General features: G+C 44.2%; 1 protein-coding gene across 1 annotated transcript in view; it reads right to left on the minus strand.

Annotated features, from left to right (window-relative positions):
• LOC125906405 (ankyrin repeat domain-containing protein SOWAHB-like) overlaps window positions 1–7,763 on the minus strand; it is a 53,707-nt gene extending 45,944 nt beyond the window's left edge. Inside the window, exons 1-2 of the mRNA XM_049605011.1 lie at window positions 7,355–7,763; window positions 6,449–7,206 (exon numbers count right to left, since the gene is read on the minus strand). Of these exons, the coding sequence (XP_049460968.1) occupies window positions 6,449–7,206; window positions 7,355–7,484 (888 nt within the window). The 5' untranslated portion in view covers window positions 7,485–7,763. The remainder of the gene's footprint in view (window positions 1–6,448; window positions 7,207–7,354) is intronic.
• Window positions 7,764–12,577: the final 4,814 nt, after the last annotated feature.

Here is a 12,577-nt window from a genome sequence, read left to right on the forward strand (position 1 = left end):
GCCGAGTATGTCGAAAATGAGGCTATAATTCATAAGACACGATACTTCAACGCGTACTGCCCGGAATGGAACCGATCCACGCTAAGCTGGCAGCGCCGTTGCGGATGATGACGGTGTTGATACCTAAAAATAAACCGATGAATTCATCACCCATCAACGGGCCCAGGGAGGGCACGAGCAGTTGACAGCGATTCAGGCAGATCGGTTCGCTCATGGGTTCGGACAGGCAAAGTGTAGACGACAACGACGACGACCACGGTGGAAATCACAGCTGTTCCGAATTTTCCCGATTTCGTGTGACATGCTAACATTTTCTTGACGATGAAACAACGCAACAATATACAATAGCAATTAACCATGGTTCCTCCGCCGGTTTACCTCTTGTCCGTCTTTCCCCTTACCAGTCGCTAGACCTTCACAATGCAACCCATGACCATCGACCAGCAACTGAATTTTCCCTCGGAATTCTCCGTTTTGTCTCTTTACACTCATTGCTAAATAGACGCCGTGGTTAGGCCCTGGCTCGGAGACAATCCCTTTAATAATGAGCTGCAGCGTGACATGGACACACTGTTCTGTTCTAGCGCTCAGTTTCAGTCGTTCGTGTTCAAGTATCCACCGACTTAAATGCTTCCATCTGAGCAACATCGCGTCCGATTTTCCGCATCTCATGAACGCACCCCGAGAACCCCCATGCCAGACCTTCCCCGCGCTGGCGTTGCATGATGAATTCATTTTATTTAAATTTAAATACAACCCAACAAGAAAAATTACCATAGGCTTCGCGCGTTCCTTTTGCTCCAACTGTTCCCAGCTGTTGATGTGACAACCCAGCTGACGGCGCTACAACAGGACGTCACCGCTTTTCCTCCGTACCAATTTTTCCGTCGCGAGATCTAGTCGATCGACTCCTTTTTAGATTGTTTGTTGTCAGCTACGTTTTGCCATCGTAGGACGTAGGACTTGCACACATTTCGTGTAGCTCAACCAAATCTTTCCCATTAAATTGTTACGAATCGACAGGTTACCTATTTGCATGTTATCCACACTTTCAACAGACCCAGTGTCGTAACGTTTGCGGAAAATTTACCCTCGTTTTATGCCGTCTTTGAATTTCCTGATTTTAATTCCAATGTTAAGACTCATGCCTTTCCTCAATTTCGTCGAAAACAAAGTTACACTCATAAACCTGCACTGGAGCAAAGTTGTGATGCCTCATAGGTTTATGACCGAAACAAAAGTTTTGTTTTACTTTTCGCTTTCTCTATCGGACGTAAAAAGTTGAAATTTGTGTACAATTTTACAATCCTTGGAAATTTCCTTTTTTTATGACACTTTCACCTTCTTTTCAAGGAATATTCCACCATGCGTACAATTTCTGTTACGACTTTCGATTATCCTCGTTTTAAATTGTATTTAGCATTCAGCACTTTTGCCCCAGCGTATGTGCAAAAAAATGGAATATTATCAACACTCTAACTGTTACCATCTTATTTTCTACTCACGTTGGAAAGTAAAGTATGCGCATTCTTACAAAGCACGTAAACCCCTCTTTTCGCTTCATTGCCTATTGAACCATTGGAAGTATGCCTGAGCACAGTGCGCCAGATCCTTCCAAAAATTACCGTAAAACTTTAGCTGCAAACATTTTAATACGTTTTTATAATGCCTATCATTAAAATCATCAACTAATGAATTCAGTATTTCGAATACGAAATTAAACGCGCAATAACGACCACATCATTAAATCGATGAGCGAAAAGAGCTCCCCGGGCTAAAGCACTAAAAATGAGACGTGAAAGGAGGACCAAACACAGAAACAGGCAAAATCTTATCAACCGTCGCACCAGTTACGTCTGCCCAGATCTTGAATGATTTCTCTCCCGTGCTTCCCACCGATTCAAAACGAAAGGCTAAAACCAAGCAGCCAAGCAAAACAGAACCAGACCAACGTAAAGGACTGGGATTGACTGTATGTTTCCCGCTTCGTTCAAGTTTTGCATTCCCTTCACATTCATCTCGTCAGTCCAGTTGGTTTTTCAAGGAACGCGTCAATATATGTATTTTTGCCCGCTGGCTATGGAGTGGTGCAGAATCGATCCTTGAGCTGTACCCATCGCTGAGGATCAACTGCATATGACGGCATCATCGGCACAAGCTGCATGAAACTTCCCGTAGGCTTCGGCAGCTCGTCAACACACAGCAAACAGACATCTCTCGTTTGTAGCAAACTTGCATTGACACTTCACGCATGCACGTAGAACGCATGCGAGTAAAAAATAAAGAAAACAAAAACGCAACCTAAACAAAAACATCCCTGCCGACGTCGGGTGATGAGCGCCCCCGGGACGGGACAAGTTCACGTGCCTTAAAGCAAACTTGCAGTACACTGAGCGGATACCTCCCATATGGCAGCTGCAACAACACTGTCAAGAAGGAATCTGGCGCTGGCACACATTTACGCGCTACGGAAAAGGTCCTCCCCCGTCCGCTCGTTCTCGTGTATGTGTCTGGCTTACCGCGTCCGCGTCCTGGTCCTGCAGAGCGCTCTTCCGAGAGAGGAAGCATTTGTTTTGCACCGTGTTTACAATCGCAATTAGTTCATGTAAATTCGAAATCATTTGTAATTGACATAATTGAGACTGGACATGCAATTACGTCGAAAGATTGAAGAACTTTCAGGTGAAAGGCCACACGAAATATTATTACCGGCGGTGGTCGAAACCTGCACTCCGTGTGCCACCCTCGCGCGTTTTCTGTCCTTGCCACGCAGAAGGGAAAGGGGCTCACACTGTCTAGAAACCGTATGTGCTGCTGGCGTGCTGCTCCATGAGTGTGTGTGTGATTGTGTGCGCATCGGCAGTAGTATTTCTGCATTGACACCACAAGAAAGCGCAGATCGAAATTATCCATCGGTATCGCGCTGTGTGGCCATGCAACATTACTCTAAAGACAACGTGCAAACGCAAAAGGCTCTCATTTGGCATAAACGATCCAAGTCAAGGCAAATGAGTTAATCTGCCAAACGCCTAACGGCAAATGGACGCACACGTCAAATACTGTGCCACGCACCGAATGCTACTCCTAACCTGATGACCACGATGATGATGATAATGATGATGATGATGATGATGATGAAAACACTTCCTCTGTGTACACACACGATAGTGACGATGGAACGAGAACATCCCAAGATTTCCGGAGAAAACACAGTCATTATCTTCTTCCTTACAGAACGTTCCGTTCACCTGCAAACGAGCCACCAGGGAGCGGACACACACACACTCACACGAACCAGGAAGAGATACATTTTATTTCAATGAAACGGAAAAATAAACCGTCCTTAAGTAGCCGAAATTAAGTTAGTTTAAAGTCCCATTCCCGATGCAATTGGGCTCATTCAACAGCATCAGCACTGCGCGCACCCCGTTTTGCTGTGCTTTGGGGCTCATTCGACAGAGTAAGGAGAATAGTGGCAACAACCGGGCAACTGAAGCGATCAATGGCCCCGATTCCGGCCCGGTTGGCTATCGTCACTAAAAGGGCATTTTATTTGTTCGGCTGCTGCTAATTAGAAGACCTTTGCGCGGTGAGCTTCGGTGCGTTTTTGATTGATGCCCCCCAACACACACACAGGCAATGGCGAGAATGTGGCGCCACTCATCAATGGCGACCAGCCTTGGGAGTTTGGGCAACCTTCGGGCTCTTTGATTGTAGCTTTGGCGAGTTTTATGAATGGAAATATACAAAAACCAATAAACATACGCATTCACTACGGATGTGTTCAGAACGGGGGTTTGCTACTGATGATTTCATTCACAACTTCTGTGCTTGGTTAGATACATTCGGTGGTTCCATTTGCTTTCTTTACGTGATTTGTTGCACCACAAAATGTTCCTAGGACAGTATTGCTTACTTTAAACCTAACGAGGTCTATGCGGAAGTATATCATTCTGGGAAGTTGTGGGAAGAGTCACGTTCAGTAGTTTAATTTGTTAGGTTGTACAAAATGCAGATTATTTCAAATAAAACGCTGAAATTCCTGTATTCATAAAAATTTGTAAAAAGGAAAAAAGTAATCGAAAGAATAAGCTAAATAGATGCTCAAACTATTGTTTTATCAGTAATTGTTGTACCCTTGACAGGCGTATGCGTAAGGGACTCAACATATATCCAAGTGTTTGTTTAATTTATATGTTTACGTTCTTTATAAGATTTTGTTTTGTATTGGATGATAATCATGATTGGATGATCATCATAAATAATTCTAAACAATAGCGATTTAATTGTCGCTATATTTCTAATAAATCGATGAATTATTTGTTTTCAGCGATTCTCGTTATTAAAATCGTGTGCAAAATTCTTTTATTTTTAAATTATACGGCAGATAGAATATGTATTTACTATGGAAATTTTCTTCTACTAGGTTTGGCATAAGTATTTCTGACTGACACAGCACTATGGGCTTCTATTATTACGTGATCAAGTAAAAACCAAGTAGAAACTAAACTCTCTGGCGAATCGTCGAACAATTTTTGCAAACCATGTTTCAAAGTGGTCAACCCGTTTTTGGCTAGCAAACGTGTTTCATTACTACGGTGTTTGGTTGTAAAACATTTTTCTATTGTTAAGATTAATGCATGCGTCGTAAAACAATCATTTTGATGCCATCCTTTTATCGCGCCTAAATGATCGGACACATGTTTGGAGTAGTCCAAAATGAAAGCACGCGATGACGGGGCAGTTTTCGCACGGATTTGCCTCCGCCTAGATCGCCGGGCCACAGCAGCGCTAACGATCGATCAATCGATCGAAACACGATCGAAGACACAATTGCACGCGGTGGGGTGTTGTAGCACCGCAGCATCTACATAATTTGTCTCCAGCTGATATTTGTGAGTCGCTCGAAACATAAAATAATACATCCTGTGTGGACTATCGTGAAACCGTTTAATCCCCAAGCGGTGACGGTGCAACTTTTCTTCCGCGGGGCGCATAGATTCGTCGAACACACCATGCAGGCGATGACCTGCGCGATGAAATAGTTTACATTTGGCTGGGGCTTGGGAATGATAAATTAGGCCCCGAGGACGGGGCCAACAACTTGCGGTTCCAATCACGGTGCTGCGCGCTGTCGACGGTAGAGGTGATAACAGAAGGAAGGCACGAACAGGATTGGTGATGAATTCCTGCACAGAAGATCGAATCGAGCTGCGATCGAGCAGAATGATTTTATCAAATAATTAAACTCTTCCATAGTTATTAATTACAGGCTAGCAATCGAACCTACAAGACCTGCGGAAGGAGCGCGAATGAGAGAGATGCTCAATACCTTACTAAGTTAGAGAGAAAGAGAGTTAACCGATCATTTCCACCCTAGAGCCAGCGCACGGGTTACTTCCACGCTATTTGGAAGGGACGAGACGAATAAGCGAATGACACACACACGCCTCTTCCCATTGGGAGGTCGATTGATGTTTTCGACGAGGTAGGTATTCGGACGCTACCCGATTTAGCTACGGTCCGCTAAATGGATCGCCTCGCCCCGCTATTTCGAGCAGCATAATTGAAAATCAATAAATCGTATTCAATTAAATAGAAATTAATCGTGAGCTCGTATGGCCAAACAATCGCTATCGAAGCGATAGGGCAGCCGATCGAAAACAGGTCCGTGGCATCCGGGGGATAGTCGTGACAGGATGGGGCAAGGTTCACAGGGCGCGGCGTGTGGCGGGGCGGTTTTGGAAGCGACCACAACACTAGTAATAATTTATAGTTTTGACAGCTTCGTAAGCTTATTTGTTTTCTTCTAGCTGGTGCTTCGTCCCATTGTTGCGCTTCTTTTTGTCCGTCCATCATCAACCCCGGAGGGCTTTGCAAAGTAGTCGACAAGATCGCCTTGGCAAGCAAGGTGACGAAAAGGGTCACACGCACAGCGTCTGGGCACGACACGGGAACAGTACGGCCAGCCGTGAGCGCTGCAGGGAAGAAAGGAACTACAAATAAAGATGCAGCGTCACTGCTGAAATAGGAACGCCGTCGAAATGCCATTTTCTCACCGGGGGACGAGATTTTGGGCTTTTGAAAAATTGATATTATTATTGAATGTTTTACCACCAGCTAGTTGGCATTATTAACATTTTTAACACGCTTGTACATATATTTGCGTTCATGTTTTTTTTTTCTTCTAGCGGGCAGAAAGGTTCTCGTTGGACTGGAAGCAGTAAGGCCATCGTGTGAATACAGTTTGTGAAATACAGGAGGGTTAGTTTTAGATCTACCATGTATGGTCACCTTATGATGATTTAACGTGCATTTTTAAACAAATTATGCGTGAAATCAAATACATTTTAAGCAAGTGTTTCTATTACTAAATCGAAATGGACCCCAATATTTGATTAAAAGAAGTAATTTATGAAACATTTCCATTTTCCTGGGAAACACTTACCTTGTCCGGTTTCTTCTTCCCAATCGGTGATGGAATCTTGGCCTCTTCTTCCGATGCGAATCGGTTAAACTTCATCATCTTTTCTTTCACACTTAGCTTGTTCTCTTCCGATGCAACCACTCCCTTCTCCTCCGGTTCAGTAGAGGCAACATTTTCCTTATTTTCACTTCTAGTATCACTCACTGATCCTGTGGACCTCTCATCGACCGAATTTTGGCGCGAGTTCGATGCAATACTGCCTCCCGATTCACTTACCCGCTTACGGGGTGGGATGGCTGGGGGAGCTCCGTCATCATATGGCACCATCATGTCCACGCTCGGCTTACGACCACCATCCGGAAGTGAGCGTGTGTCGTTGCTGTTACTGCGCACAAGCAACGGATTCACTTTCCTACTGTCTACACTTGCAAACTCACTGCCGAAGCTTATTTCCGACCCACTGCGTACGTAATCGGAGCTGTTGCGCCGATTAAGAGCGACACTGCCGCGCGGACTGCCTTGGTACGACACCGTGTCTGGAGACACCACCGGGGGCGGACGGTACGGTGGGGGCTGCCGCAGCGGGGAAGCTTCACTATCGGACCCAAGCAAACCGTAGGACCGCGACGCCGGACTCATAGGCTGCGATTCGGTGCCAGCATCTTCCGGAGGAATGCCATTGTAGTACTTGCGCCGCAGAACGAGGTACTTCTCGTTACCCTCGTGCTTTACCGATGCAATTTTGTTGACATATTCCTTGAACCGTCGTCGAGCTTCATCTGTGGCGATAGAAAGAATGTAATAAGTTTGAAAATTAATACACAAAAGCACGATAACACCTTAGCACACACACAGACATCGGTTTATCAAGGTTTCGTTCACGCACAAACCGATGAATCAACAAGTGTTTGTACCTGTGGCACGTACCTTGGGTATCTTTGTTCGTGAGAAAGCTGCGGAAGTGCTTCACCAGCGTGTGGTTGGTGAGCTTATAGTTATTCAGCACCATAAATTTTCTTATTTCCTCCATGGAAAGTTCTTTCGGCTCGGTATCCATCGTGCAAAGTTGAAAAAACACAGCGCACTAATTCACACAACACAACAAACACAATGTAAACAAACGAGCAAACGGGGTTACCGCGATTCGGAGCTGCTTTTCGGATGTTTGGTAACGCTCATGCGCGTTATGTGTACACAGCACACTTCAAATGTTTCCAAATGCACGAAACGTTTAGCTAGTTTTCGTAAAATAACAATAAACTTTGCCTTTTTATTAGCCTTTCGTATGGGAATCGCACTTCGGTACGCTGCAGACGTAAACAAATGGTTTTGACGTTTCAGTTGACAGCCTGCTGGCGAAATTCACCATGTGAGTTCGCCCGCTGCTCACGGTTTCGCTGCCTAAGAGAGCGAGAGACTGTACAGCGGCACCGCGTTTGTACAGCGGCCTGGTGCGGAATCATTTTGAAGCTGGCACGAGCTGTGGTTGGTACTGAAAATGAGCAAATATTTTATCGAAATCTAAAAACCCTTCACGTTAAAAGAAGTTAAGGTTGATACTGAAAATAAACAAAAACAGCTGTAGACTTAAATAAACCATAATAAATTGAACTCAATTAACACCATCGTATTGCTGCATACCGGCCAGCTCTAGAAGCACGTGAGCGTTTTACACCATGTTACATTGGTAAATATCAACGCTTCTAAACCACACGCAGAGATAAATCGGTTTCGTCTAAAGCATTTCGATAGAAATTAATAATTAGCAAGCCTTTCATCTGCTCTTCACGCATTTACGCATAATAAAGAGCTCAAAAGATGATCGATTTGATGCTACGCAGCAATTGCAGCACATTTACCGTATGCGTCGAGCTGTGGCTTCGGATCCCCTTGCTCGTAAACATTAGTGGCCATGTAGACGATATTAATAAAAATTTGTCATTCTGTTTGCAGATTTGCAGCCCTCTTCATCCGTCTCATTGCTCGCGAATGGGCGGCTGTTCGTCTATGTTAATTTCCCAGACGACAGCGATATAAATTGAGTGAAAGAGTAAAAATAACACAACCTCATTGCATCTCAATCAAGCTGGTACATACAGCTACGCAATGGAAAGGGAATCACACCCAACAGCTCCACTCCAGACGACTTACTTGTGAAAGAGAGAAAATAGAATGATTGCAAATATGAATCCATATTTTTCATAGTCAAATGTAATATTGAAGGCATCTTCATTTTTCCCTGAGATGGATGATAGTTTTTTAGATTTATTGTTCTTGAATTAAATTTCATCAGTCCAGTGAAGATCATGATCGTGAGGTACAAAGTGTTTTGGTAGAATTTCTGATTATTTAAAATAAATGAATTTTGAATTATTTCGCATAACCTTTTATTCCATTTTGCAGCAAACACAACAATTTGTAACTGTATTCTTATGGTCGAAATTCTTCACCGTTGAACGAATCCTCCATCATCAGATTTTACCCTAAAGCCTAAGCTTAAAAAGCCGGATTGAATTGTTCGTGCAATAATTAGACAAGCTAATTTATTTTTATTCCTAGCGCAAATTTTCTGTGAAAGCCGAAACATTGGCCTGTTAAGCAGATTGTTAACCAACAACATTGCGTCGCCACCGAATAAAGCAAGCACGAAGGCTCGCCCAGCTTTCGAAAGCAATCATGCCCGATTCCAACGATCGTGCGCTCCATTTTAGTTCACCACTTTTACGGACCACTTTCCATCGCGCAGTTGACGGTGCCGCAACGGGACGGGAACCGCAACGTCCTGCCACCACCGGGCGGGCTGGTGCGAATTACTACGCGACCCCAACACGAATCGCCCGCCAGTGGACCACCTAAAGTGATCTTCCAAACGATACGACTAATTAAAATTATGGGACCCACCAAACCAAACAACCCATCGCCTTCTTTGCACACGTACGCGCGCGTACCCAGTGGCAATCTTCGCGGGCGACCTTTGCTTTTCGGCTAGCCCCGTTAATTGCTTCAACAAGACGTTAAATCCCGTTTCGTGCTATTACGTGACATCAAAATCGTTCATCCCCCTTTTTGTTGCCTCAGTTTCACATTTCTCGACGCCTCTTCGTCGAGTGGGGTTCATTTCTGCGTCGTCTTTGGCAGTGCTGGTAGCAGGTAGCAGGAAGAAGGGATTGAATGGCAAAGAAATTGATCGAAAGCTAAAAATACTCCCGGCTACCGAAATCTAACACCATCCCCCCTGCGCCAGAGTGTGTTAAGTCATTCTTAAAGTTTGCCAACCTGATCGAAGTTCTTTGCTGGCAGATGGATACAATCACACAACATGGCCAGATTGCTAGTGCTAGAAGTGCAATACTTGCGAAAGAGTAATGCATTTTGGAGTAGAAGATTATGTATGGTTGAAACAATGTATATGTCGCTCTGCCGACGACGGGTCGAATTGTACCATGTTTTGGTTGTGTGGAGCGGCCGTATCGGCCTGTTTGGTTTCTTCGACTGTGGTCAATCGATGCAATCAGGAGAGGATCTATAATTTATCATATTTATAGATTATTTACATACAAAAGGGCAACTATTCGCTCATTAATTATGGAGCCGAGCATCTTCGGCAGATGCCTTGTTTCGTCCTTACGATGTACGGTATGTGTGTGCGCGTGTAAGGCCTGTGAGCGGTAGGTGGTTTTGTATTTGGCAGCATAAAGAAGGCGATAAGATGGTGCTGCACTACCCAGCCAAGATTTGCCACCAAGACAATCAATAGCAATTAGCTGTGTTACCGATGCAAGAGTGAATTTGACAGTACATTTGTGCACGTAAGATGTCCAACATTGAAAAGTTATTGATATCTCTATGTAGTACTACTACTTGTAATGCTTAAATCCTCTTTTTAATGTGTGTAAATTTTTATTATAAGGTACTTCAAATGCTATTTTATTTTAATAAAAAGTAGCACTACATGAACTAAGAAAATGTTCTTCTTTCATCCTGAGCTGCTGTTTGTTGTCTGTACAAGCAAACATGCACATCTGCTGTTTTGGGTTTAAAATGTTCTCTTTTCCCAAGACAGTTTCCACTGGAAAAGCAACGTTTTGCACAAACGGTTCAACTGGGATGAAAAAGAAAAAAAAAACAAAACTCATTAAAACACCCGCAACACGAGAAGTGACGCGCTCCGAAGCTTTGTTCGAACCTTCATGTTCATCTCGTTGTCTGTGATGTGATGTATGAAACAGGAGCCTGCTCAATTTCTCCGTGACATGTTGCTTTTAGACACGCGAGAAACCAAACACAGACCCACTGGCTTTTGCTCGAACATTGCAGGATTATTTTTCTCAATAATTATCCTTCTAGTAGGCTAATTACCGTTGTCCTTCCGAGAAAGGTTCCGTTGAACCTGAGCTATTTGCATTTCCTTGCCAGGCATACGGACTCAACGAAGACGTTTTGTAACAAGATGAACAAAAGCGTGCACGCGTCAGAAGACACGACCGAGCTATACCACCGTTTGGCTTTGTTTAGGCGGAGACAGTGAGTGAAAAATAAAACACATAAAAAACATGCTGGCATGCTAAGGTCTTACCGAAGCGAGGAGGAGCGTTGGGAACGTCTTACTAGCAAACCGATAACCCGAACGTGGCGGTTTTCTAGCTCTAAAACTTTATCATGAGAAGTGAGCGCCGTAGGAACGAAGATTTGACATCGTACCGGCCAAAACAACCCCGGGTGCCCATCCGGGTGTGCTTTTTGGGAAGCGGAAGTCTTTAAAACCGTTTACCATTATTTCCCTTTTCGACACGATGGTTACGATTCTTCTGACGGCGGCCGCTCGATGAGAATCAACCGAATCGTTTTGCGTCCCTTTGCAGTGATGAAGACGATGGCGATGATGACGATGTTGGGCGATGGTGGTCAATGGGACCCAACTTAAGCCCGCAACATGATGGCGCTTTGTGTTCGCAACAGAAGGGCGGCTTCCAACGCGTGCCCCTGGGAAGGTAATAGAAACGATCGGCGACGGAACTTGACGCCAACCAGCCCCGAACTGGCGGCTAAGAAACAGTCATGAAAAAGGGTTCAAATGGATACGAAGAAAAGCCAGAAGTGATGCACGCCGCCTTGGCTCGGAAGTGAAAATGTGGTAGAAAAGTTTTACGAAAACTAAGGGCCCCTTCGGTCAACCTGACCGTCAACCCTTGGCACTTCTTGCGAGCTCCAGCAAAGAAGGGTAAGGCTGTTTAATGAATGGTAAATATTACCGAACGTTGCTTCTTGAGACGCTTTGCGCCTCACCTAGAACAAGCGGTGTGCTTACGATTGTTGACCCCATTTCATAAAAGGGAGCAGTTTATGTGAGTGTGTGTTTTTGTGTTAGGTTTGTCTGTCGGCAAACTGTGGTAAGAAAAGATAAGTGCCGCGAACATGTTGCTACGATGCGGAAGCGGTCCCCTTTATTAAGCCAAAGACCATTGACCATCGACGTTAAGATAGTAGTATTAAAAATACAAATTGATGCGGTCAGTACCAGCATAGGAAGGGAGGTTGTGGGCGCCCGTGGTACAGGCGACGCTTGGCCTCGGTTTGCATTAGTTGTTTTATTTGTCGTGAAAGATTTTCTTCCTAGTGAGAATGACTTAGATGCTAGTAGGGAAGTGTTTTTGATCATATTCTGGGTAACTAAGTTTTCAGTTGTGCATTAATTCCTGTGTTTTGTGTGTATGCGTAAAATAGAACATAAAATGGTATTAGGTAAATAATCAACCGTAGTGCGGGACTTGATAGCTTCTTCGCACGGATGGTTTGCTTTGCAATCTCCGAATGAGAAACGTGCAGCCGAAGAAGAATCACAAAATTATTAAACACAGTAAAACGACCGCAAAATGTCAGCTTGTATAACACAACTGGATAAGTGTAACGCAGCTGTACTTTGCTATGTTAAAACGGTTTGTAAAACATTTGGCTTAGTGTTTAATGCAGAACAATAGTTCTATTTCATGTTCTTCCTTTGCCTGGCCGAAACTCAGCAACTCGCGAGCAACGCTCCTTAATATAAAAGCGTTGCACAGATTTCAAAGCTATGTGACCTTAAGATGTACCAACTGTTGGCGGAAAGGTGAAATTTTATATTTTAATGGTTATTTTATTAGCTGCCAGGTT

The sequence above is a fragment of the Anopheles coluzzii genome, chromosome 2, assembly GCF_943734685.1.
Source record: "Anopheles coluzzii chromosome 2, AcolN3, whole genome shotgun sequence".
NCBI classification, from domain to species: domain Eukaryota; kingdom Metazoa; phylum Arthropoda; class Insecta; order Diptera; family Culicidae; genus Anopheles; species Anopheles coluzzii.